The 23,547-nt window shown below is 35.6% G+C and overlaps 4 protein-coding genes across 4 annotated transcripts; all 4 read left to right on the top strand.

The window, feature by feature from the left end:
- The first annotated feature begins 3,855 nt into the window (after positions 1-3,855).
- On the top strand, positions 3,856-4,807 carry LOC131636204 (uncharacterized). The gene is made up of 2 exons (XM_058906847.1): positions 3,856-4,586; positions 4,681-4,807. Exons 1-2 carry the CDS (start codon positions 3,856-3,858, stop codon positions 4,805-4,807), a joined length of 858 nt encoding a protein of 285 aa, XP_058762830.1.
- A 455-nt stretch (positions 4,808-5,262) lies between these two features.
- LOC131636201 (uncharacterized) lies at positions 5,263-8,952 on the top strand. The gene is made up of 2 exons (XM_058906843.1): positions 5,263-5,400; positions 7,924-8,952. The coding sequence occupies exon 2, from the start codon at positions 8,181-8,183 to the stop codon at positions 8,934-8,936; it is 756 nt and encodes a 251-aa protein (XP_058762826.1). The 5' UTR covers positions 5,263-5,400; positions 7,924-8,180; the 3' UTR covers positions 8,937-8,952.
- Positions 8,953-9,588: 636 nt separating this feature from the next.
- On the top strand, positions 9,589-16,278 carry LOC131636200 (uncharacterized). The gene is made up of 3 exons (XM_058906842.1): positions 9,589-9,726; positions 12,249-13,281; positions 16,072-16,278. The coding sequence occupies exon 2, from the start codon at positions 12,506-12,508 to the stop codon at positions 13,259-13,261; it is 756 nt and encodes a 251-aa protein (XP_058762825.1). The 5' UTR covers positions 9,589-9,726; positions 12,249-12,505; the 3' UTR covers positions 13,262-13,281; positions 16,072-16,278.
- A 5,985-nt stretch (positions 16,279-22,263) lies between these two features.
- Positions 22,264-23,160, top strand: LOC131636203 (uncharacterized). The gene has a single exon (XM_058906846.1). The coding sequence runs from the start codon at positions 22,264-22,266 to the stop codon at positions 23,158-23,160; it is 897 nt and encodes a 298-aa protein (XP_058762829.1).
- The last annotated feature ends 387 nt before the right edge of the window (positions 23,161-23,547 follow it).

Below are 23,547 nucleotides of genomic sequence, written 5' to 3'. Positions count from 1 at the left end.
GCCATGCCAGCAAGAGCATCTCCCCCACTAGTTCTCTTACCATCAGTAAGTTTCTATTTACCCTTTCCAGCTAGAGCATCATAAGGCTTGCCATGTTTTGTTGGTGCTTGCCCCTCCTCTTATTAACGATCTTGTAATGAGCATTGTTATTGATCAGTCACAGTTTTGCTATAGTTTATCAGTCATCTCTGTTAGTTTTTGTGATGTTTGGTTACTAAATTAAGCCAATTGCAATAAAAATGTCATTGTTTTATAATTGTTTGGACAATTGGTGTAATTTTGTGACTACTGATCTTTGTGGGAAGATATGGTGTGTTTTTGCAGGTAAAATGGAGAAGAAGTGAATCGAGCACTGTTCAGACGCAACTCCGGACATGTGTAAAAGTTAAGGAAAAGGCATTCTGTCAAAACGCATGTCCAAACGCGTCCCCAAGCCTCCAGGAAGCCAGAAAACCATGCTGCTGCCCATACGCGTCTCCAAACGCGTCCCACTCCAAAAGGGAGTCAAAAATGGTGTTCCTGCTCACATGCGTCCCTGGACGTGTTTCTTCCTTCCCACACGCGTGCCCAAATGTAACGCCCAGGAATTCATTTAATTATTTAAATGAATTATTAAGGATTTAATTGTTAGAATTAGTCGAAGTCGGAAATTATTATAAGAGGCGTCATTGGATTAATAAGCTAGTAAAGCGGTTAAGTTGATAGTGGAGTAATTAGTCGGAAGAAATTATTATTAGAAATAATAATATTTAAGTAGAATATTATTTAGTTAGTCAGGTTTAATTGTGTGTGAGAAATAGAAAATATTGGAGGTGCATTTAGTTGGCCCATTAAGAATATTAGTTCATTTTAATATTTAGTTATTTTTAGTGATAGATTATTTGATTTTAACAAAAAAAAAAAAGAATATTAGTGTTTCTATATAAGTAGTAGTAGAGGAATATTAGGGTTTTTTAGAAAACTAATAGGAATAAAAAAAGAAGCCATATACGTGAGAATTGAGAAGGAGAGGAAAACAAGGGTTTGGGGAAGCTTGTCACTGTGAGAGATTGCAACCGGAACCAAAGCGAATTTTCGATCAGAACTCCTTAGAGCTATCTTCAATCCAAGGTAAGGGTGGGGTTCTAATTTTCTAATGGAATGTATGATGAATAGTATGTGGGACTGGGTTTGTAAAATTGTTTCTGTTTATGTTTGATTGTTGTAATTGATACTGAAATTTGTTGCTGTCAATGAATTGGGTATGGAAATTTCTCTAGGTTGATTGGGTAGGTAGCAATACTGTGGCGTTAAGGTTTTACTACTACTTGGAAAAAAAAATTGGCATACTGTAGCAATACCGTAGCGGTACATATGATTTAATTGGAGACTCACTTTTTTTCAAATCTATAACATATAATGTTTTCGTTAGTTTACTGATAAGTAGTATTTCCTTTTGTTACATATAAGGCCATGTTTTCTCTAGTTTACAATGTTAGGTACTCCTGACACTATATCATTTTCTTTAGTTTACTAATGTATATATTTAGTAAATAATAATAATAATAATAATAATAATAATAATAATAATAATAATAATAATAATAATAATAATAATAAAATAGTATAATATTTAGGAGTTAAATATTTGAGTTAATTTGATAATTTAAATTATTTTCAATTTCGATAGAGTTGTCAATAGAGTTGTTAGAGTTTCCAATATAGTTGTCAATAGAGTTGTTAAAGTTGTTAGAGCTGTCAATAAAATTGTCAGAGTTGTTTTGAGTTATTAAGAGTCATATTTTTAATTATTTCGCGTAAATCTGACACGTTTAGAGTTGTCGGTGTATGATGTCGATGTTTGTATTTTTATTGAAACAGTGGCGCAGGAAATTTAGGCATTGTTTGACATAGAAATTAATGGAATTGTGATAAATGTAAGGACTGTAGCAGAATAGTTATTGATATTCTGTTTGTGGTATATCATACCTAATGCAATTGAAATGAAACATAAAGTAGAATAATAGAAACATATACCACTTATAAAGAGTATAAATGCAATTGACATATCCATTCTCTCACTGTAGCGAGAAAGACAAGTGTTATATATAATTCCTACTGTAGCGAAATTGGTAAGTGCCAATATAGATTCTTCTAGTTCCTGTAGCATAATTAATAAGAGTAACTATGTTCCAATTTAATTGTAGATACTCATTTAGTTATTAATTAAATATTGAGTTTAATTATTGGTGATGGATTAATTACTCTATATTTATAGGTAACGTGTATTTTAAGAATTGAGGTTGGATTGTGTTGATATGTTGTTGTTTGAATGCTTCTATTTATTTGCAAGATTAAGTTGTAGGCTTTTGGCCAGTATTGAATTATTGTTGAGTTGCTGTTGAATTGGTGAGTTGTTGTTGTTGTTATTATGTTGTGTTGTGATGATGCTATGACGAAGATGAAACTGTTATAATGATAAACCTGTGATGACGTGATGTTAATGATTAGCCTCTATTTATTAGCAGTATATTAAGTTGGAGGTTTTGCCTCGATGATATTAAGTTGTTGTTGTTGTTGTTGTTGTTGAAGTTGCATTTTGTGATGTCGCATTTCATCGAGTCACATACCTGCATATTTGTGATGGCCTGGATTGGCAACACGATGTGAGCTTTTCTCTGTTTACGATGGCCTGGATTGGCAACACGATGTGAGCTTTGCTCTGTTTACGATGGCCTTGACGGCAAACACGATGATGATGAAGGCTTATGCCTTGGCCTTTATGGCAAACACGATGGGAGTTTTGCTCCAATGGTACCACATGCATGCGCATTTGAATAAGTTGTTGCATCACATGTTTCATATTTGAGTTGTTATGACGGTGAATTCGTTGTTGTATTACGTTAATGAATAAGTTGTGATAAATGTTGTTGTGTCGATAAATTATTATCATTATATTACGTTGATGATTATGTTGTGATTGTTGGTTGTGTGAATAATTTGCGAAGCGGTGATTTACATTATCTAAATTCTGTTATATATTATTTATCATACGATTTATTAGATTGTTAGATATCTCACCCCTTCTGTTGTTATGTTGCCTCTACGTGGGTAATGTGCAGGTATTGAAGACTAAAGATTTAGTAGCTGTAGTTCGAGTCGGTGTCGTCGCTCTGATACGTAACACTCGGGGGGATGAACGCTCATTTACAATTATTATTGTTTTGCTATATTGCTGAATTTTGTATTGGTTTTGCTAAACCTCTATTATTTTTAAGTTGATCTTGATTTAGACAAAGATGTTACCATGTTGATTTGAAATTAAGATTCTGCTGCGTGATTTTAAAGACTAAGAGTTGTTGTTAATCATTCATCCATTTGTTTTAAAAGTGTTATGTATGTGTTTAATATGTGATTGGAGATGTTGATTAAAGTCGAAAATGTGACATCCTGTTTTATGTTTGAAAATTTTACAACTTTGATTTTATTAATATTTATCGGGTAGATTTGGGGTGTTACATTAGTGGTATCAGAGCAGGTCGGTCAGTCCGGCCAAGTGTCATGTCGTAGTTGCCTAACAATTGAGTATTGTTTTTTGGTTCTGACCATTGTGATGTAGAGATAAGTTGAGATGGCTGGAAGAAACGACGCTCCGATTGCTGCTGCATTGGAGGCTATGGCTCAGGCTTTGGGAAATCAGCCGAACATCGGTGAGAATGCTGGATCTCGCAGTTTGGCTACCTTCCAGAGAGAGAATCCGCCTGTCTTCAAGGGTACCTATTATCCTGACGGTGCAATGACTTGGTTGAAGGAGATCGAGAGGATCTTCCGTGTGATGGATTACACTCCGAGCAAAAGGTTCGGTATGGCACTCACATGCTAGCGGTGGAAGCTGACGACTGGTGGTTAGAGACTCGTCAGAGGTTGGAGGTTGCTGGTGAGGAAGTGACGTGGGCTATATTTCGTAGGGAGTTCCTGAGGAAGTACTTTCCTGAGGATGTTCGTGGCAAGAAAGAGATCGAGTTCCTTGAGCTGAAACAAGGAAGCATGTCGGTCACTGCTTATGCTGCGAAATTTGGCGAGCTGGCTAAGTTCTATCAGCATTATGATGGACCAACTGGAGAATTCTCGAAGTGCATCAAGTTTGAGAACGGGTTGCACCCAGAGATCAAGAAGGCTATTAACTATCAGAAAATTCGAGTATTTGCTAATTTGGTGGATAGTTGCCGAATCTATGAGGAAGACAACATTGCTCACTATAAGATGATCAGTGAGAAGAGGAATAAGAATCACCAAAACCGTGGCAAGCCGTATGATGCTCCAGTTGGGAAAGGTAAACCGGAAGTTGATGAAGGCCGTCAGGGCCAGAGATCTAGTGGGGGAGATGCTCCTACTAATGTGACTTGTTTCAAGTGTGGGAAAACTGGGCATAAGAGTAATGTGTGCACTACCGAAGTGAAAAGGTGTTTTCGTTGCGGAAAATTTGGGCATGCACAGTCGGAGTGCAAGCACAAGGAGGTGATTTGCTTCAATTGTGGCGAGGAAGGACACATTAGTAGTCTGTGTCAGAAACCGAAGAAGGCAAAAATCGGTGGAAAAGTGTTCGCGTTGGTTGGGGACTCAGAAAATTAATGAGGACAAGCTTATAAGAGGTACATGTTTCATTAATAGTTCTCCTTTAATTACCATTATTGATATCAGTGCTACTTGTTGCGATATTGTTACTGGTTGTGTAGAAGATGTTATTAAGGTGATAATGCGATGTTTGATATTCAAGAGTAAGTATGTTATGGTTGTTACTGTTTTGAATGTTGGTATGTCAGAGTAAGTTGAATGTGGTGGTGTCGGGTAAAATTTCGAGGACGAAAATATCCTAAGTGGGGGAGAGTTGTAACGCCCAGGAATTCATTTAATTATTTAAATGAATTATTAAGGATTTAATTGTTAGAATTAGTCGAAGTCGAAAATTATTATAAGAGGCGTCATTGGATTAATAAGTTAGTAAAGCGGTTAAGTTGATAGTGGAGTAATTAGTCGGAAGAAATTATTATTATAAATAATAATAGTTAAGTAGAATATTATTTAGTTAGTCAGGTTTAATTGTGTGTGAGAAATAGAAAATATTGGAGGTGCATTTAGTTGGCCCATTAAGAATATTAGTTCATTTTAATATTTAGTTATTTTTAGTGATAGATTATTTGATTTAAAAAAAAAAGAATATTAGTGTTTCTCTATAAGTAGTAGTAGAGGAATATTAGGGTTTTTTAGAAAACTAATAGGAATAAAAAAAGAAGCCATATACGTGAGAATTGAGAAGGAGAGGAAAACAAGGGTTTGGGGAAGCTTGTCACTGTGAGAGATTGCAACCGGAACCAAAGCGAATTTTCGATCAGAACTCCTTAGAGCTATCTTCAATCCAAGGTAAGGGTGGGGTTCTAATTTTCTAATGGAATGTATGATGAATAGTATGTGGGACTGGGTTTGTAAAATTGTTTCTGTTTATGTTTGATTGTTGTAATTGATACTGAAATTTGTTGCTGTCAATGAATTGGGTATGGAAATTTCTCTAGGTTGATTGGGTAGGTAGCGATACTGTGGCGTTAAGGTTTTACTGCTACTTGGAAAAAAAATTGGCATACTGTAGCAATACCGTAGCGGTACATATGATTTAATTGGAGACTCACTTTTTTTCAAATCTATAACATATAATGTTTTCGTTAGTTTACTGATAAGTAGTATTTCCTTTTGTTACATATAAGGCCATGTTTTCTCTAGTTTACAATGTTAGGTACTCCTGACACTATATCATTTTCTTTAGTTTACTAATGTATATATTTAGTAAATAATAATAATAATAATAATAATAATAATAATAATAATAATAATATTAATAATAATATTAATAATAATAATAATAATAATAATAATAATAATAATAGTAAAATTGTATAATATTTAGGAGTTAAATATTTTAGTTAATTTGATAATTTAAATTATTTTCAATTTCGATAGAGTTGTCAATAGAGTTGTTAGAGTTTCCAATATAGTTGTCAATAGAGTTGTTAAAGTTGTTAGAGCTGTCAATAAAATTGTCAGAGTTGTTTTGAGTTATTAAGAGTCATATTTTTAATTATTTTGCGTAAATCTGACACGTTTAGAGTTGTCGGTGTATGATATCGATGTTTGTATTTTTATTGAAACAGTGGCGCAGGAAATTTAGGCATTGTTTGACATAGAAATTAATGGAATTGTGATAAATGTAAGGACTGTAGCGGAATAGTTATTGATATTCTGTTTGTGGTATATCATACCTAATGCAATTGAAATGAAACATAAAGTAGAATAATAGAAACATATACCACTTATAAAGAGTATAAATGCAATTGACATATCCATTCTCTCACTGTAGCGAGAAAGACAAGTGTTATATATAATTCCTACTGTAGCGAAATTGGTAAGTGCCAATATAGATTCTTCTAGTTCCTGTAGCATAATTAATAAGAGTAACTATGTTCCAATTTAATTGTAGATACTCATTTAGTTATTAATTAAATATTGAGTTTAATTATTGGTGATGGATTAATTACTCTATATTTATAGGTAACGTGTATTTTAAGAATTGAGGTTGGATTGTGTTGATATGTTGTTGTTTGAATGCTTCTATTTATTTGCAAGATTAAGTTGTAGGCTTTTGGCCAGTATTGAATTATTGTTGAGTTGCTGTTGAATTGGTGAGTTGTTGTTGTTGTTGTTATTATGTTGTGTTGTGATGATGCTATGACGAAGATGAAACTGTTATAATGATAAACCTGTGATGACGTGATGTTAATGATTAGCCTCTATTTATTAGCAGTATATTAAGTTGGAGGTTTTGCCTCGATGATATTAAGTTGTTGTTGTTGTTGTTGTTGTTGAAGTTGCATTTTGTGATGTCGCATTTCATCGAGTCACATACCTGCATATTTGTGATGGCCTGGATTGGCAACACGATGTGAGCTTTTCTCTGTTTACGATGGCCTGGATTGGCAACACGATGTGAGCTTTGCTCTGTTTACGATGGCCTTGACGGCAAACACGATGATGATGAAGGCTTATGCCTTGGCCTTTATGGCAAACACGATGGGAGTTTTGCTCCAATGGTACCACATGCATGCGCATTTGAATAAGTTGTTGCATCACATGTTTCATATTTGAGTTGTTATGACGGTGAATTCGTTGTTGTATTACGTTAATGAATAAGTTGTGATAAATGTTGTTGTGTCGATAAATTATTGTCATTATATTACGTTGATGATTATGTTGTGATTGTTGGTTGTGTGAATAATTTGCGAAGCGGTGATTTACATTATCTAAATTCTGTTATATATTATTTATCATACGATTTATTAGATTGTTAGATATCTCACCCCTTCTGTTGTTATGTTGCCTCTACGTGGGTAATGTGCAGGTATTGAAGACTAAAGATTTAGTAGCTGTAGTTCGAGTCGGTGTCGTCGCTCTGATACGTAACACTCGGGGGGATGAACGCTCATTTACAATTATTATTGTGTTGCTATATTGCTGAATTTTGTATTGGTTTTGCTAAACCTCTATTATTTTTAAGTTGATCTTGATTTAGACAAAGATGTTACCATTTTGATTTGAAATTAAGATTCTGCTGCGTGATTTTAAAGACTAAGAGTTGTTGTTAATCATTCATCCATTTGTTTTAAAAGTGTTATGTATGTGTTTAATATGTGATTGGAGATGTTGATTAAAGTCGAAAATGTGACATCCTGTTTTATGTTTGAAAATTTTACAACTTTGATTTTATTAATATTTATCGGGTAGATTTGGGGTGTTACATTAGTGGTATCAGAGCAGGTCGGTCAGTCCGGCCAAGTGTCATGTCGTAGTTGTCTAACAATTGAGTATTGTTTTTTGGTTCTGACCATTGTGATGTAGAGATAAGTTGAGATGGCTGGAAGAAACGACGCTCCGATTGCTGCTGCATTGGAGGCTATGGCTCAGGCTTTGGGAAATCAGCCGAACATCGGTGAGAATGCTGGATCTCGCAGTTTGGCTACCTTCCAGAGAGAGAATCCGCCTGTCTTCAAGGGTACCTATTATCCTGACGGTGCAATGACTTGGTTGAAGGAGATCGAGAGGATCTTCCGTGTGATGGATTGCACTCCGAGCAAAAGGTTCGGTATGGCACTCACATGCTAGCGGTGGAAGCTGACGACTGGTGGTTAGAGACTCGTCAGAGGTTGGAGGTTGCTGGTGAGGAAGTGACGTGGGCTATATTTCGTAGGGAGTTCCTGAGGAAGTACTTTCCTGAGGATGTTCGTGGCAAGAAAGAGATCGAGTTCCTTGAGCTGAAACAAGGAAGCATGTCGGTCACTGCTTATGCTGCGAAATTTGGCGAGCTGGCTAAGTTCTATCAGCATTATGATGGACCAACTGGAGAATTCTCGAAGTGCATCAAGTTTGAGAACGGGTTGCACCCAGAGATCAAGAAGGCTATTAACTATCAGAAAATTCGAGTATTTGCTAATTTGGTGGATAGTTGCCGAATCTATGAGGAAGACAACATTGCTCACTATAAGATGATCAGTGAGAAGAGGAATAAGAATCACCAAAACCGTGGCAAGCCGTATGATGCTCCAGTTGGGAAAGGTAAACCGGAAGTTGATGAAGGCCGTCAGGGCCAGAGATCTAGTGGGGGAGATGCTCCTACTAATGTGACTTGTTTCAAGTGTGGGAAAACTGGGCATAAGAGTAATGTGTGCACTACCGAAGTGAAAAGGTGTTTTCGTTGCGGAAAATTTGGGCATGCACAGTCGGAGTGCAAGCACAAGGAGGTGATTTGCTTCAATTGTGGCGAGGAAGGACACATTAGTAGTCTGTGTCAGAAACCGAAGAAGGCAAAAATCGGTGGAAAAGTGTTCGCGTTGGTTGGGGACTCAGAAAATTAATGAGGACAAGCTTATAAGAGGTACATGTTTCATTAATAGTTCTCCTTTAATTACCATTATTGATATCAGTGCTACTTGTTGCGATATTGTTACTGGTTGTGTAGAAGATGTTATTAAGGTGATAATGCGATGTTTGATATTCAAGAGTAAGTATGTTATGGTTGTTACTGTTTTGAATGTTGGTATGTCAGAGTAAGTTGAATGTGGTGGTGTCGGGTAAAATTTCGAGGACGAAAATATCCTAAGTGGGGGAGAGTTGTAACGCCCAGGAATTCATTTAATTATTTAAATGAATTATTAAGGATTTAATTGTTAGAATTAGTCGAAGTCGAAAATTATTATAAGAGGCGTCATTGGATTAATAAGTTAGTAAAGCGGTTAAGTTGATAGTGGAGTAATTAGTCGGAAGAAATTATTATTAGAAATAATAATAGTTAAGTAGAATATTATTTAGTTAGTCAGGTTTAATTGTGTGTGAGAAATAGAAAATATTGGAGGTGCATTTAGTTGGCCCATTAAGAATATTAGTTCATTTTAATATTTAGTTATTTTTAGTGATAGATTATTTGATTTAAAAAAAAAAAGAATATTAGTGTTTCTCTATAAGTAGTAGTAGAGGAATATTAGGGTTTTTTAGAAAACTAATAGGAATAAAAAAAGAAGCCATATACGTGAGAATTGAGAAGGAGAGGAAAACAAGGGTTTGGGGAAGCTTGTCACTGTGAGAGATTGCAACCGGAACCAAAGCGAATTTTCGATCAGAACTCCTTAGAGCTATCTTCAATCCAAGGTAAGGGTGGGGTTCTAATTTTCTAATGGAATGTATGATGAATAGTATGTGGGACTGGGTTTGTAAAATTGTTTCTGTTTATGTTTGATTGTTGTAATTGATACTGAAATTTGTTGCTGTCAATGAATTGGGTATGGAAATTTCTCTAGGTTGATTGGGTAGGTAGCGATACTGTGGCGTTAAGGTTTTACTGCTACTTGGAAAAAAAATTGGCATACTGTAGCAATACCGTAGCGGTACATATGATTTAATTGGAGACTCACTTTTTTTCAAATCTATAACATATAATGTTTTCGTTAGTTTACTGATAAGTAGTATTTCCTTTTGTTACATATAAGGCCATGTTTTCTCTAGTTTACAATGTTAGGTACTCCTGACACTATATCATTTTCTTTAGTTTACTAATGTATATATTTAGTAAATAATAATAATAATAATAATAATAATAATAATAATAATAATAATAATATTAATAATAATATAATAATAATAATAATAATAATAATAATAATAATAATAAAATAGTATAATATTTAGGAGTTAAATATTTTAGTTAATTTGATAATTTAAATTATTTTCAATTTCGATAGAGTTGTCAATAGAGTTGTTAGAGTTTCCAATATAGTTGTCAATAGAGTTGTTAAAGTTGTTAGAGCTGTCAATAAAATTGTCAGAGTTGTTTTGAGTTATTAAGAGTCATATTTTTAATTATTTTGCGTAAATCTGACACGTTTAGAGTTGTCGGTGTATGATATCGATGTTTGTATTTTTATTGAAACAGTGGCGCAGGAAATTTAGGCATTGTTTGACATAGAAATTAATGGAATTGTGATAAATGTAAGGACTGTAGCGGAATAGTTATTGATATTCTGTTTGTGGTATATCATACCTAATGCAATTGAAATGAAACATAAAGTAGAATAATAGAAACATATACCACTTATAAAGAGTATAAATGCAATTGACATATCCATTCTCTCACTGTAGCGAGAAAGACAAGTGTTATATATAATTCCTACTGTAGCGAAATTGGTAAGTGCCAATATAGATTTTTCTAGTTCCTGTAGCATAATTAATAAGAGTAACTATGTTCCAATTTAATTGTAGATACTCATTTAGTTATTAATTAAATATTGAGTTTAATTATTGGTGATGGATTAATTACTCTATATTTATAGGTAACGTGTATTTTAAGAATTGAGGTTGGATTGTGTTGATATGTTGTTGTTTGAATGCTTCTATTTATTTGCAAGATTAAGTTGTAGGCTTTTGGCCAGTATTGAATTATTGTTGAGTTGCTGTTGAATTGGTGAGTTGTTGTTGTTGTTGTTATTATGTTGTGTTGTGATGATGCTATGACGAAGATGAAACTGTTATAATGATAAACCTGTGATGACGTGATGTTAATGATTAGCCTCTATTTATTAGCAGTATATTAAGTTGGAGGTTTTGCCTCGATGATATTAAGTTGTTGTTGTTGTTGTTGTTGTTGAAGTTGCATTTTGTGATGTCGCATTTCATCGAGTCACATACCTGCATATTTGTGATGGCCTGGATTGGCAACACGATGTGAGCTTTTCTCTGTTTACGATGGCCTGGATTGGCAACACGATGTGAGCTTTGCTCTGTTTACGATGGCCTTGACGGCAAACACGATGATGATGAAGGCTTATGCCTTGGCCTTTATGGCAAACACGATGGGAGTTTTGCTCCAATGGTACCACATGCATGCGCATTTGAATAAGTTGTTGCATCACATGTTTCATATTTGAGTTGTTATGACGGTGAATTCGTTGTTGTATTACGTTAATGAATAAGTTGTGATAAATGTTGTTGTGTCGATAAATTATTGTCATTATATTACGTTGATGATTATGTTGTGATTGTTGGTTGTGTGAATAATTTGCGAAGCGGTGATTTACATTATCTAAATTCTGTTATATATTATTTATCATACGATTTATTAGATTGTTAGATATCTCACCCCTTCTGTTGTTATGTTGCCTCTACGTGGGTAATGTGCAGGTATTGAAGACTAAAGATTTAGTAGTTGTAGTTCGAGTCGGTGTCGTCGCTCTGATACGTAACACTCGGGGGGATGAACGCTCATTTACAATTATTATTGTTTTGCTATATTGCTGAATTTTGTATTGGTTTTGCTAAACCTCTATTATTTTTAAGTTGATCTTGATTTAGACAAAGATGTTACCATTTTGATTTGAAATTAAGATTCTGCTGCGTGATTTTAAAGACTAAGAGTTGTTGTTAATCATTCATCCATTTGTTTTAAAAGTGTTATGTATGTGTTTAATATGTGATTGGAGATGTTGATTAAAGTCGAAAATGTGACATCCTGTTTTATGTTTGAAAATTTTACAACTTTGATTTTATTAATATTTATCGGGTAGATTTGGGGTGTTACATTAGTGGTATCAGAGAAGGTCGGTCCGTCCGGCCAAGTGTCATGTCGTAGTTGTCTAACAATTGAGTATTGTTTTTTGGTTCTGACCATTGTGATGTAGAGATAAGTTGAGATGGCTGGAAGAAATGACGCTGCGATTGCTGCTGCATTGGAGGCTATGGCTCAGGCTTTGGGAAATCAGCCGAACATCGGTGAGAATGCTGGATCTCGCAGTTTGGCTACCTTCCAGAGAGAGAATCCGCCTGTCTTCAAGGGTACCTATTATCCTGACGGTGCAATGACTTGGTTGAAGGAGATCGAGAGGATCTTCCGTGTGATGGATTGCACTCCGAGCAAAAGGTTCGGTATGGCACTCACATGCTAGCGGTGGAAGCTGACGACTGGTGGTTAGAGACTCGTCAGAGGTTGGAGGTTGCTGGTGAGGAAGTGACGTGGGCTATATTTCGTAGGGAGTTCCTGAGGAAGTACTTTCCTGAGGATGTTCGTGGCAAGAAAGAGATCGAGTTCCTTGAGCTGAAACAAGGAAGCATGTCGGTCACTGCTTATGCTGCGAAATTTGGCGAGCTGGCTAAGTTCTATCAGCATTATGATGGACCAACTGGAGAATTCTCGAAGTGCATCAAGTTTGAGAACGGGTTGCACCCAGAGATCAAGAAGGCTATTAACTATCAGAAAATTCGAGTATTTGCTAATTTGGTGGATAGTTGCCGAATCTATGAGGAAGACAACATTGCTCACTATAAGATGATTAGTGAGAAGAGGAATAAGAATCACCAAAACCGTGGCAAGCCGTATGATGCTCCAGTTGGGAAAGGTAAACCGGAAGTTGATGAAGGCCGTCAGGGCCAGAGATCTAGTGGGGGAGATGCTCCTACTAATGTGACTTGTTTCAAGTGTGGGAAAACTGGGCATAAGAGTAATGTGTGCACTACCGAAGTGAAAAGGTGTTTTCGTTGCGGAAAATTTGGGCATGCACAGTCGGAGTGCAAGCACAAGGAGGTGATTTGCTTCAATTGTGGCGAGGAAGGACACATTAGTAGTCTGTGTCAGAAACCGAAGAAGGCAAAAATCGGTGGAAAAGTGTTCGCGTTGGTTGGGGACTCAGAAAATTAATGAGGACAAGCTTATAAGAGGTACATGTTTCATTAATAGTTCTCCTTTAATTACCATTATTGATATCAGTGCTACTTGTTGCGATATTGTTACTAGTTGTGTAGAAGATGTTATTAAGGTGATAATGCGATGTTTGATATTCAAGAGTAAGTATGTTATGGTTGTTACTGTTTTGAATGTTGGTATGTCAGAGTAAGTTGAATGTGGTGGTGTCGGGTAAAATTTCGAGGACGAAAATATCCTAAGTGGGGGAGAGTTGTAACGCCCAGGAATTCATTTAATTATTTAAATGAATTATTAAGGATTTAATTGTTAGAATTAGTCGAAGTCGGAAATTATTATAAGAGGCGTCATTGGATTAATAAGTTAGTAAAGCGGTTAAGTTGATAGTGGAGTAATTAGTCGGAAGAAATTATTATTAGAAATAATAATAGTTAAGTAGAATATTATTTAGTTAGTCAGGTTTAATTGTGTGTGAGAAATAGAAAATATTGGAGGTGCATTTAGTTGGCCCATTAAGAATATTAGTTCATTTTAATATTTAGTTATTTTTAGTGATAGATTATTTGATTTAAAAAAAAAAAGAATATTAGTGTTTCTCTATAAGTAGTAGTAGAGGAATATTAGGGTTTTTTAGAAAACTAATAGGAATAAAAAAAGAAGCCATATACGTGAGAATTGAGAAGGAGAGGAAAACAAGGGTTTGGGGAAGCTTGTCACTGTGAGAGATTGCAACCGGAACCAAAGCGAATTTTCGATCAGAACTCCTTAGAGCTATCTTCAATCCAAGGTAAGGGTGGGGTTCTAATTTTCTAATGGAATGTATGATGAATAGTATGTGGGACTGGGTTTGTAAAATTGTTTCTGTTTATGTTTGATTGTTGTAATTGATACTGAAATTTGTTGCTGTCAATGAATTGGGTATGGAAATTTCTCTAGGTTGATTGGGTAGGTAGCGATACTGTGGCGTTAAGGTTTTACTGCTACTTGGAAAAAAAATTGGCATACTGTAGCAATACCGTAGCGGTACATATGATTTAATTGGAGACTCACTTTTTTTCAAATCTATAACATATAATGTTTTCGTTAGTTTACTGATAAGTAGTATTTCCTTTTGTTACATATAAGGCCATGTTTTCTCTAGTTTACAATGTTAGGTACTCCTGACACTATATCATTTTCTTTAGTTTACTAATGTATATATTTAGTAAATAATAATAATAATAATAATAATAATAATAATAATAATAATAATAATATTAATAATAATATTAATAATAATAATAATAATAATAATAATAATAATAATAAAATAGTATAATATTTAGGAGTTAAATATTTTAGTTAATTTGATAATTTAAATTATTTTCAATTTCGATAGAGTTGTCAATAGAGTTGTTAGAGTTTCCAATATAGTTGTCAATAGAGTTGTTAAAGTTGTTAGAGCTGTCAATAAAATTGTCAGAGTTGTTTTGAGTTATTAAGAGTCATATTTTTAATTATTTTGCGTAAATCTGACACGTTTAGAGTTGTCGGTGTATGATATCGATGTTTGTATTTTTATTGAAACAGTGGCGCAGGAAATTTAGGCATTGTTTGACATAGAAATTAATGGAATTGTGATAAATGTAAGGACTGTAGCGGAATAGTTATTGATATTCTGTTTGTGGTATATCATACCTAATGCAATTGAAATGAAACATAAAGTAGAATAATAGAAACATATACCACTTATAAAGAGTATAAATGCAATTGACATATCCATTCTCTCACTGTAGCGAGAAAGACAAGTGTTATATATAATTCCTACTGTAGCGAAATTGGTAAGTGCCAATATAGATTCTTCTAGTTCCTGTAGCATAATTAATAAGAGTAACTATGTTCCAATTTAATTGTAGATACTCATTTAGTTATTAATTAAATATTGAGTTTAATTATTGGTGATGGATTAATTACTCTATATTTATAGGTAACGTGTATTTTAAGAATTGAGGTTGGATTGTGTTGATATGTTGTTGTTTGAATGCTTCTATTTATTTGCAAGATTAAGTTGTAGGCTTTTGGCCAGTATTGAATTATTGTTGAGTTGCTGTTGAATTGGTGAGTTGTTGTTGTTGTTATTATGTTGTGTTGTGATGATGCTATGACGAAGATGAAACTGTTATAATGATAAACCTGTGATGACGTGATGTTAATGATTAGCCTCTATTTATTAGCAGTATATTAAGTTGGAGGTGTTGCCTCGATGATATTAAGTTGTTGTTGTTGTTGTTGTTGAAGTTGCATTTTGTGATGTCGCATTTCATCGAGTCACATACCTGCATATTTGCGATGGCCTGGATTGGCAACACGATGTGAGCTTTTCTCTGTTTACGATGGCCTGGATTGGCAACACGATGTGAGCTTTGCTCTGTTTACGATGGCCTTGATGGCAAACACGATGATGATGAAGGCTTATGCCTTGGCCTTTATGGCAAACACGATGGGAGTTTTGCTCCAATGGTACCACATGCATGCGCATTTGAATAAGTTGTTGCATCACATGTTGCATATTTGAGTTGTTATGACGGTGAATTCGTTGTTGTATTACGTTAATGAATACGTTGTGATAAATGTTGTTGTGTCGATAAATTATTGTCATTATATTACGTTGATGATTATGTTGTGATTGTTGGTTGTGTGAATAATTTGCGAAGCGGTGATTTACATTATCTAAATTCTGTTATATATTATTTATCATACGATTTATTAGATTGTTAGATATCTCACCCCTTCTGTTGTTATGTTGCCTCTACGTGGGTAATGTGCAGGTAATGAAGACTAAAGATTTAGTAGCTGTAGTTCGAGTCGGTGTCGTCGCTCTGATACGTAACACTCGGGGGGATGAACGCTCATTTACAATTATAATTGTTTTGCTATATTGATGAATTTTGTATTGGTTTTGCTAAACCTCTATTATTTTGAAGTTGATCTTGATTTAGACAAAGATGTTACCATTTTGATTTGAAATTAAGATTCTGCTGCGTGATTTTAAAGACTAAGAGTTGTTGTTAATCGTTCATCCATTTGTTTTAAAAGTGTTATGTATCTGTTTAATATGTGATTGGAGATTTTGATTAAAGTCGAAAATGTGACATCCTGTTTTATGTTTGAAAATTTTACAACTTTGATTTTATTAATATTTATCGGGTAGATTTGGGGTGTTACACCAAACGCGTCCTTAAAGGCCAAAAGTGCAGTCTCTAGCCACATGCGTCCCTGGACGCGTTCCAAGTGAATAAAAAGTAAAGAAAAAGCACCCCTCTGGCCACACGCGTCCCTGGACACGTCTCCTTGCTCCAGACACATTTCTGCATGATATTTTGGGCTTTCTCTACCAAAAAGCCCAGAAACACAGATATAAAAAGAAGAAAACGCGTTTGGAAGAGGGTTCGACGAATTTGAGAAGAGAATAGATTTTTGATGACTGGATAACTCAGTATTGGCGGAAGTTTCATGATCCAAGACTACAAAACGTCTGAAGATTGATTCATCCAAAAATTGCTGTAATGAACACTGTTTTTATCTTAGTTTTATTTTCTGTTATGAGTAGCTAAACCCCCCATTGCTAGGGGGTGACCCTGATTTCAATGGTGATGAACATGTTCAATTGATGCAATAACAATGTTAGTTTTTATTCAGTTGATTTGTTCTTTTTCTGATCATAATGCTTTTCCCGTCAGAAAAACGGATTTTGATTTTTGATAAGTGATTTTAACTGGACAGTAATTTCCTTGTGACATGATTTAGAACATATGATAATCCATATCTCCTAGGACTAGAGATATCTTATTATGACCGAAATTCTTGTTATTTGAATACTTGATCTTACCGTAATTACCTATGGACATAGTAATTAGGTAGAGATGTCAAGAAAATCTTCTTACTAAGGACTTAGAATGAGATACTCTAGAGAACCGGTAATCAACTGATGAACCTATGTTGTTGCATTAAGAAGATAAGTTTGTTACAAGAGAAATCATTCACAGACCCCCTAGCAATCTGCTCATCTCTGATAATTTGTGATTTATTCTTACCGTTTTTAAATATAAATTTAGTCATTCTTATACAACATCAAACGAAATCCCCAGTTTCTTTTGTTTGATTGAGTCATTATAGAACTTATATTGCCACGTAAATCCTTGAGATCGATACTTGGATAATTTCCACTTTATGAACTACATTGGTAGAAAGTAGTACACTTGCTATTTTTTCGATCAAGTTTTTGGTGTCGTTGCCGGGGATTGCCAAAATATAAGTTAAATAATAATTCAATTGAATTTGTGTTGCTCTGCAACTAAAATTATATTTTGTTATTCTATTTGCTCATCACTAATAATTGTCTAATCTTTTTATGCGAGGTAAGGCCTCAGCAGAATTTCTTTTTGACGCAGAACCAGAACGATCGTTGCTAGCTAGACTTCGGAAAGCGAAATGAGAAAGACTGGAAGCTATAAAAGAGAATCAGACACCTTCAGAATCTGATAAAGACGAGACTTTTTCTATTCATTCAGAGCACTCAGATTCGGAAGCTGAAACAATGGCAGCTCCCGTAGAAAGACTGTTAGGTGATTATGGTGGAGCAAATGCACCAGCCGGCCGAATGACAATTGTAAATCAACCTGTCGATGTTGCCCACTTTGAGTTGCACCCAGCAACAATACGACAACTTGAAAAGAAACCTTTCTCTGGAAGAATCAATGAAGATGCAAACAAGCACTTGCAGAGGTTTCTTACTATGACCACGTCGTTGAAAATAAAGGGGCATTCTAAAGAGGCAAAGAAATTGGTAATGTTTCCGTTCACTTTGTCAGATGATGCTGAAGAGTGGTTTTACTCTTTGCCTGCTAGAAGTATCACAACTTGGCAACAAATGGAGACAACGTTTCTCAATGAGTATTTTCCTGCTTCTGTGTATATCCGAAAGAGATATGACATAGTTAATTTTAAACAGAAGGAAGGAGAATCACTTGGAGATGAATATAAAAGGTTCAAGCGGTTGTTGGTTGCATGCCCGACTCATGACATGGATGTAACCGAACAAATGCAGAACTTTTTGAATGGTCTTAAGTTGAAGACTAAGCAACTAATTGACACAGCTGTCGGTGGTTCAACAAATTTTAAAACAGCCACGGAGATAAAGAAGATCATAGATGCTTGTAGCAACCTGCCCTAAAAATAAAGGTTTAGAGTCGCCACCTATTCTGAAGGGCGAATAGGAAACCCTACGCAGTTATGAGATTCGGGGTAAGTTATTATAATCAGGTCGAGGGAAGGTGTTAGGCACCCTCAGCCCTTTCCTAAGGTTTACATTTTAAGGTAAAGGTTTGTGGCTATAATTATTAAGGTTTATAGCTAAGGAAGTGAATAGGGGAAAAATTGAGATTTTAGGGAAGGGGACTCGCCTTGGTTATCCAAGTGCCTACGTATCTCCTTATGGAGAATCAGAGTCAACGTAGTTCGGGCACAGGGTTGTACGCCTTAGAATTGATTATGAAGGTGTTTGAAGGCTTTTTGAATGGCCTATCGTAGTTTTTGAATTGCGAAGTTCGAAGGTATTTTGAATTACCTTATCGTAGATTTGAAAATCGCAGTATTGAAAGGATGAAAATCCGTAGTATCGTGGTTTAGTGTGTTTTAAATATTTGGGCGTACAACCCTGATTTGATATGTCACCGTTAGATGCGATGATCAATAGATTTGATCAGTATAGCTAACGGATTAATAGGGCATTGATGGTTACTCAGATCGATAGATTCGATCGTCGCGGGCAGCAAATTAAATGTATTTTAAATTATATTTTTTTTATCTCTTGCCTAATGCGACTAATAGATTTATTCGGGTCGAGAAGAGAATTAATGTTAATGTTTTTATTATTTTTATCTCTCGTCTAATGCGACTAATAGCTTTAGTCGGGTCGAGGAGAGAATTATTTAAGAATTAATTAGATTAATATTTTTACCCAAATGACAATGGGATTGGGCAAACCCTAATAGTATAAACCTTTATGGGTTTTATTGTGATTTTATAATAATTAAAATTAGTTAAACAAATTAAATCGAATTAATCGAAATAATCGGGAAATATAATTTTAAACCCTAGTCACTAATCTAACCCTAATTATATTATCAACTTAATCCTAAAAAATCAAATTATATAACAAATATATTGAATTTAATATAATTATACAAATAATATATAAAAAAAATCTAATAGAACCTGGCTTTATTCCTGTGTGGGGAGCTATTGAAGGTCTACGGTGGTCTTTCAATCCCTGGCACGTTAGATCTGGATAGTAGGAAATCTGATGGTGAGGACTGGTGGTGCATTGTAAGCTATATGGCAAGAGAGGCCCTGGATCCGTAACAAGTAATTCAACAAAAATAATATAGGACGCTGGGGATCGAACCAGCGCCTATTAGGTTACCAAATTCCACTCCCAGCCAAATGATCTGCTTGCGTTAGTTGATAGTGAACGGGAACATAATAAATAAATATGCAACCAAATATAATTGTTAGAAAGTCAAACAAACTTGCATGTGGGCCCCCTGGGAATACTGATGCGCCAATCAAAGGAAGAGAGAGGAAAATTAGAGTTTGACTAGCCAATCGAGGCATGACGCACGTGGAGGGAGAAAAGCTGTGGTCTGACCATCCATTGGGGAGATGCCACGCATGCCACAAAGAATTCCAAACGCCAGCGAATCAAGGGCCGCCGGACCGGAATAAATCCGGTCATCTTCTCCGGCGAACATCCATCCGAAACCTGCAACACACGCGAGACAACCAACACGAAAATAACCTATACCTACTAATTAAGGGGCTGCGAATCTCATGGACACGTTTGTTTTCCCTTAAAACGTTTGTAGTTGTGAAACCGAACCACAAGGTATCTTATGCTCCAACAATGGCGTACCATGCTATGGGCCTCAAAGCTTCCATGAAATACGTCTCCCTTGCCTTAAACATGAGCCTGAACACGAGGAAACAACATCAACACGTTAGCAATGCATACAAAATTGAAAACGAATTCGACAACTTCCCTCAATCGGAGCTCTTGAGATCTGCAAGTCATGTACGATTCAGGCTGATGTAAAGGCTTGGAACTGTTCCTCTCAACCTCTAGAAGATGAATGCAGGCTTCAAATTCCCTGAGAACAGCTATGCACCAAGAAACCTTATGCCCTAGCTTGGAGAGAGTTTTGAATATGGAAACCCTAGCCTCTTCTCTCCAATTTTCGCCCCCCCCTCTTGCTGCTGACTATTTTTAGAATATATATGTGTATCTTAGGGTTTCTATGGGCTTGGATCTTTAGGTTCATCCTAAGGGAGAAAATTTGATATGAAACTTATAATTTCTTTCTAAATTTGGAAGATCTATCCCCCTCACCATGCATCACAACTTTGGACCCTTGTAGATGTATCTTTGGGCCTCCAAATGATTAAAAGTAGAATCCCATAATTTATTTCACTATTTTATGATTTTATTTAATTTATTTTAGCATTTAAATGAATAAAATCCAAATAAATCAAATAAATATTATAAACATGTGGAAATAATCTTATTGGACTTCTATTTATGTGTCAATTATATTTAGAGTCCAAAACTTGGGCACATTGACCTAAAATCCCAAGGTTGGTCCATTAGGGTTTCATGCGTATCTTGAAATTTTGCCAACTTGTGCGCCTCGTATCTCCCTCCCTTTTACTCATATGAATGCATTATAGGACTTTTTAGAAAGCTCAAAGAGTCCTTTAAATGACCTTTTTTGTTTCATCTCAATTGAAGCTTTCATGCTCTAGTTATGACCTTTGACTCAAAAGGTGTTTCTTGTTGACTTTTTGGAGGACCTATAATCTTTTTGACCATACCTCTCAAATGAAGCATTTCTGGCCTTAGCTTTTGAGAGACAAAATTGTGGAGAATCCAATTTCCTTCAAAATAGGCTTTGGTTGGGAAATTTTTTATGCTCCATGTGAAAGTTATGACCAGTCAAAGTTGAGTTGACTTTCTCCTATAAAAAACCCTAATTTGAACCTTTGCATTTGTTCATTTCTGAGTTTTTATTGATGGATCATGATTAACCTTTGATCAAATGATGGATATAACCTCACATACTTGATGTTGACCAAAAATCTTGAAGTTTGACTGTATTTTGACTGTAGTTGACTTTTAGGTCAACATAGTCGACAATTGATCGTCTGAGCCATTGAGTGAGCAATCCTTGAAACCAAAGCTTGACTTTTGACATGGAGGTGCCTTGGGACATATGAGAGACCTTGAGATCCATTTGAGGCCTTGAATATTCACAATCCTTTGATAAAATGAAAACCCTAGTTTTGGAGATCTTTGATTAAGAGAGAGTGGCTTGAGAAAACCTTTGAACCTTGAATTATTGAAGATGAAATGAAGAAGGCAAATTTTGGGGTATGACAATGCTATTGCGGCAAACGAACATTTAGAGCTGTATGACCGCAGTGTTAATCAATCGGAGGGGTTAGTTGATTTGAAGCTGTCAAATCAAGTTGTGAAAATGGAAGATATGATTGCAGCTGAAGTTGAACGCAGATTGAAACAAATGGCACTTGAAAAGCAAACTGTTGCACAGGTTCAACCAGCTCAGCCGATTCAAGCGGTAAATTGTGAAATATGTGGAGGACCTCACTTCGCCATGCATTGTGTGGTAACAGCATAACAAGTTGAGGAAATTAATTTTTTGAAGCAGAACAATCCCTACTCCAACACTTATAATCCGGGGTGGAAAAATCATCCGAATTTTTCTTGGAAAGATAAACAAGGAAATGTTCCTAAACAAGGGCCTACTCCGTATCAAGGTTTACCACAACAACAACAATATCGGCCACCACCACAACAACCATATCAGCAACCATATCAGCAACCTTAGCAACAATTTCAGCAATAAGGGCAAAGAAAAGCATATTGGGAGATTGCCATTGAAAAAATGGCCGCTCAGAGCTCTCAATTCCAAGAAGAAACAAGGAGTAATTTTCGGAACACAGGTGCATCGATTAAGAATCTTGAAATTCAGATGAGTCAAATAGCACAGCAATTAGCAAATCCTCAGCAACCTGGTGCTCTACCTAGTGCAACAATTCCAAATCCCAAAGATCATAATAATGTGAGTGCCATAATCACTAGAAGTGGTAAAGCGAAAGAAGCTGTGAAGGAAAGTGCCGAAGAAGAAGAGCCATTGCTGGAAGTTGATCTGGAAATAAAGGAGAATGAGGTAGAAGCTGAAGATTTGGTTGTTTCGGAACCTGTGAAGAAAGAGAAGGTAGTTGAGCCAAAACCCACCATTAAACTTCCTTTCCCTACAAGAAATAAGAAGAAGGGGCAGCATGAGAAGAAATTTGAAAAATTCTTGGAGATGTTCAAAAAGCTCGAGTTAAACATTCCATTCCTGGAGGCATTGGAGCAAATGCCTACATATGCCAAATTCATGAAGGACATCATCTTAAAGAAAAGAACCAACGATCGTGACCCTATTATTCTAACTGAAACTTGTAGTGCTATTTTGCAGGGTATGATGATCCCGGTGAAAAAGAAGGATCGAGGTTCCATGACTATCCCTTGCACAGTTGGGGATTGGTCCTTCAAGAAAGCTCTTATTGATTTAGGAATTGGTAAAGTGCAAGATAAAAGGATGACACTCCAATTTTCCGATCACTCAGTGAAGAGACCATACGGGATAGTAGAAGATGTGCTTGTAAAGATTGATAAGTTTGTGTTCCCGGTGGATTTTGTCATCTTAGAGATGCCGGAAGATGAAGAAATTCCGATAATTTTGGGAAGACCATTCTTAGAGACGGGGAGATGTTTGATAGATATAGAAGAATGAACAATGACTCTGAAGGTATATGATGTGGAGTTAAAAATTGATGTTCGCAACACCATGAAGTTTAAGGATGATGTTGCAACCAGTCAACATATTGAGGTAATTGATCAAATTGTTACTAATGAACATGCTTTGAATTCACAACAATCACCTTTAGAGAGGGTGTTGAGTTTATCAATTTTTGATGAAACGGAAGTAGTTGACGAAAAAGAGATGGAAGTAATAGCAATGATGGGAGCAATACCAACTTTTAAAGGTTCTCGACAAAACCGGTGGGAGGATCTAAGGTAACCTTTAATGGAGGAGAAGAAAGATGAACCAAAAAAGGGGGGTGAATCGAAACGACTTCTGGAGAACCTCAAGTATGTCTTCCTAGACACCGAAAGTAAA

The sequence above is a fragment of the Vicia villosa genome, unplaced genomic scaffold (genome assembly GCF_029867415.1).
Source record: "Vicia villosa cultivar HV-30 ecotype Madison, WI unplaced genomic scaffold, Vvil1.0 ctg.001663F_1_1, whole genome shotgun sequence".
Taxonomy (NCBI): Eukaryota; Viridiplantae; Streptophyta; class Magnoliopsida; order Fabales; family Fabaceae; genus Vicia; species Vicia villosa.
The sequence above is the reverse complement of the archived record's forward strand: the minus strand, read 5'-3'. Positions and strand labels throughout refer to the sequence as shown.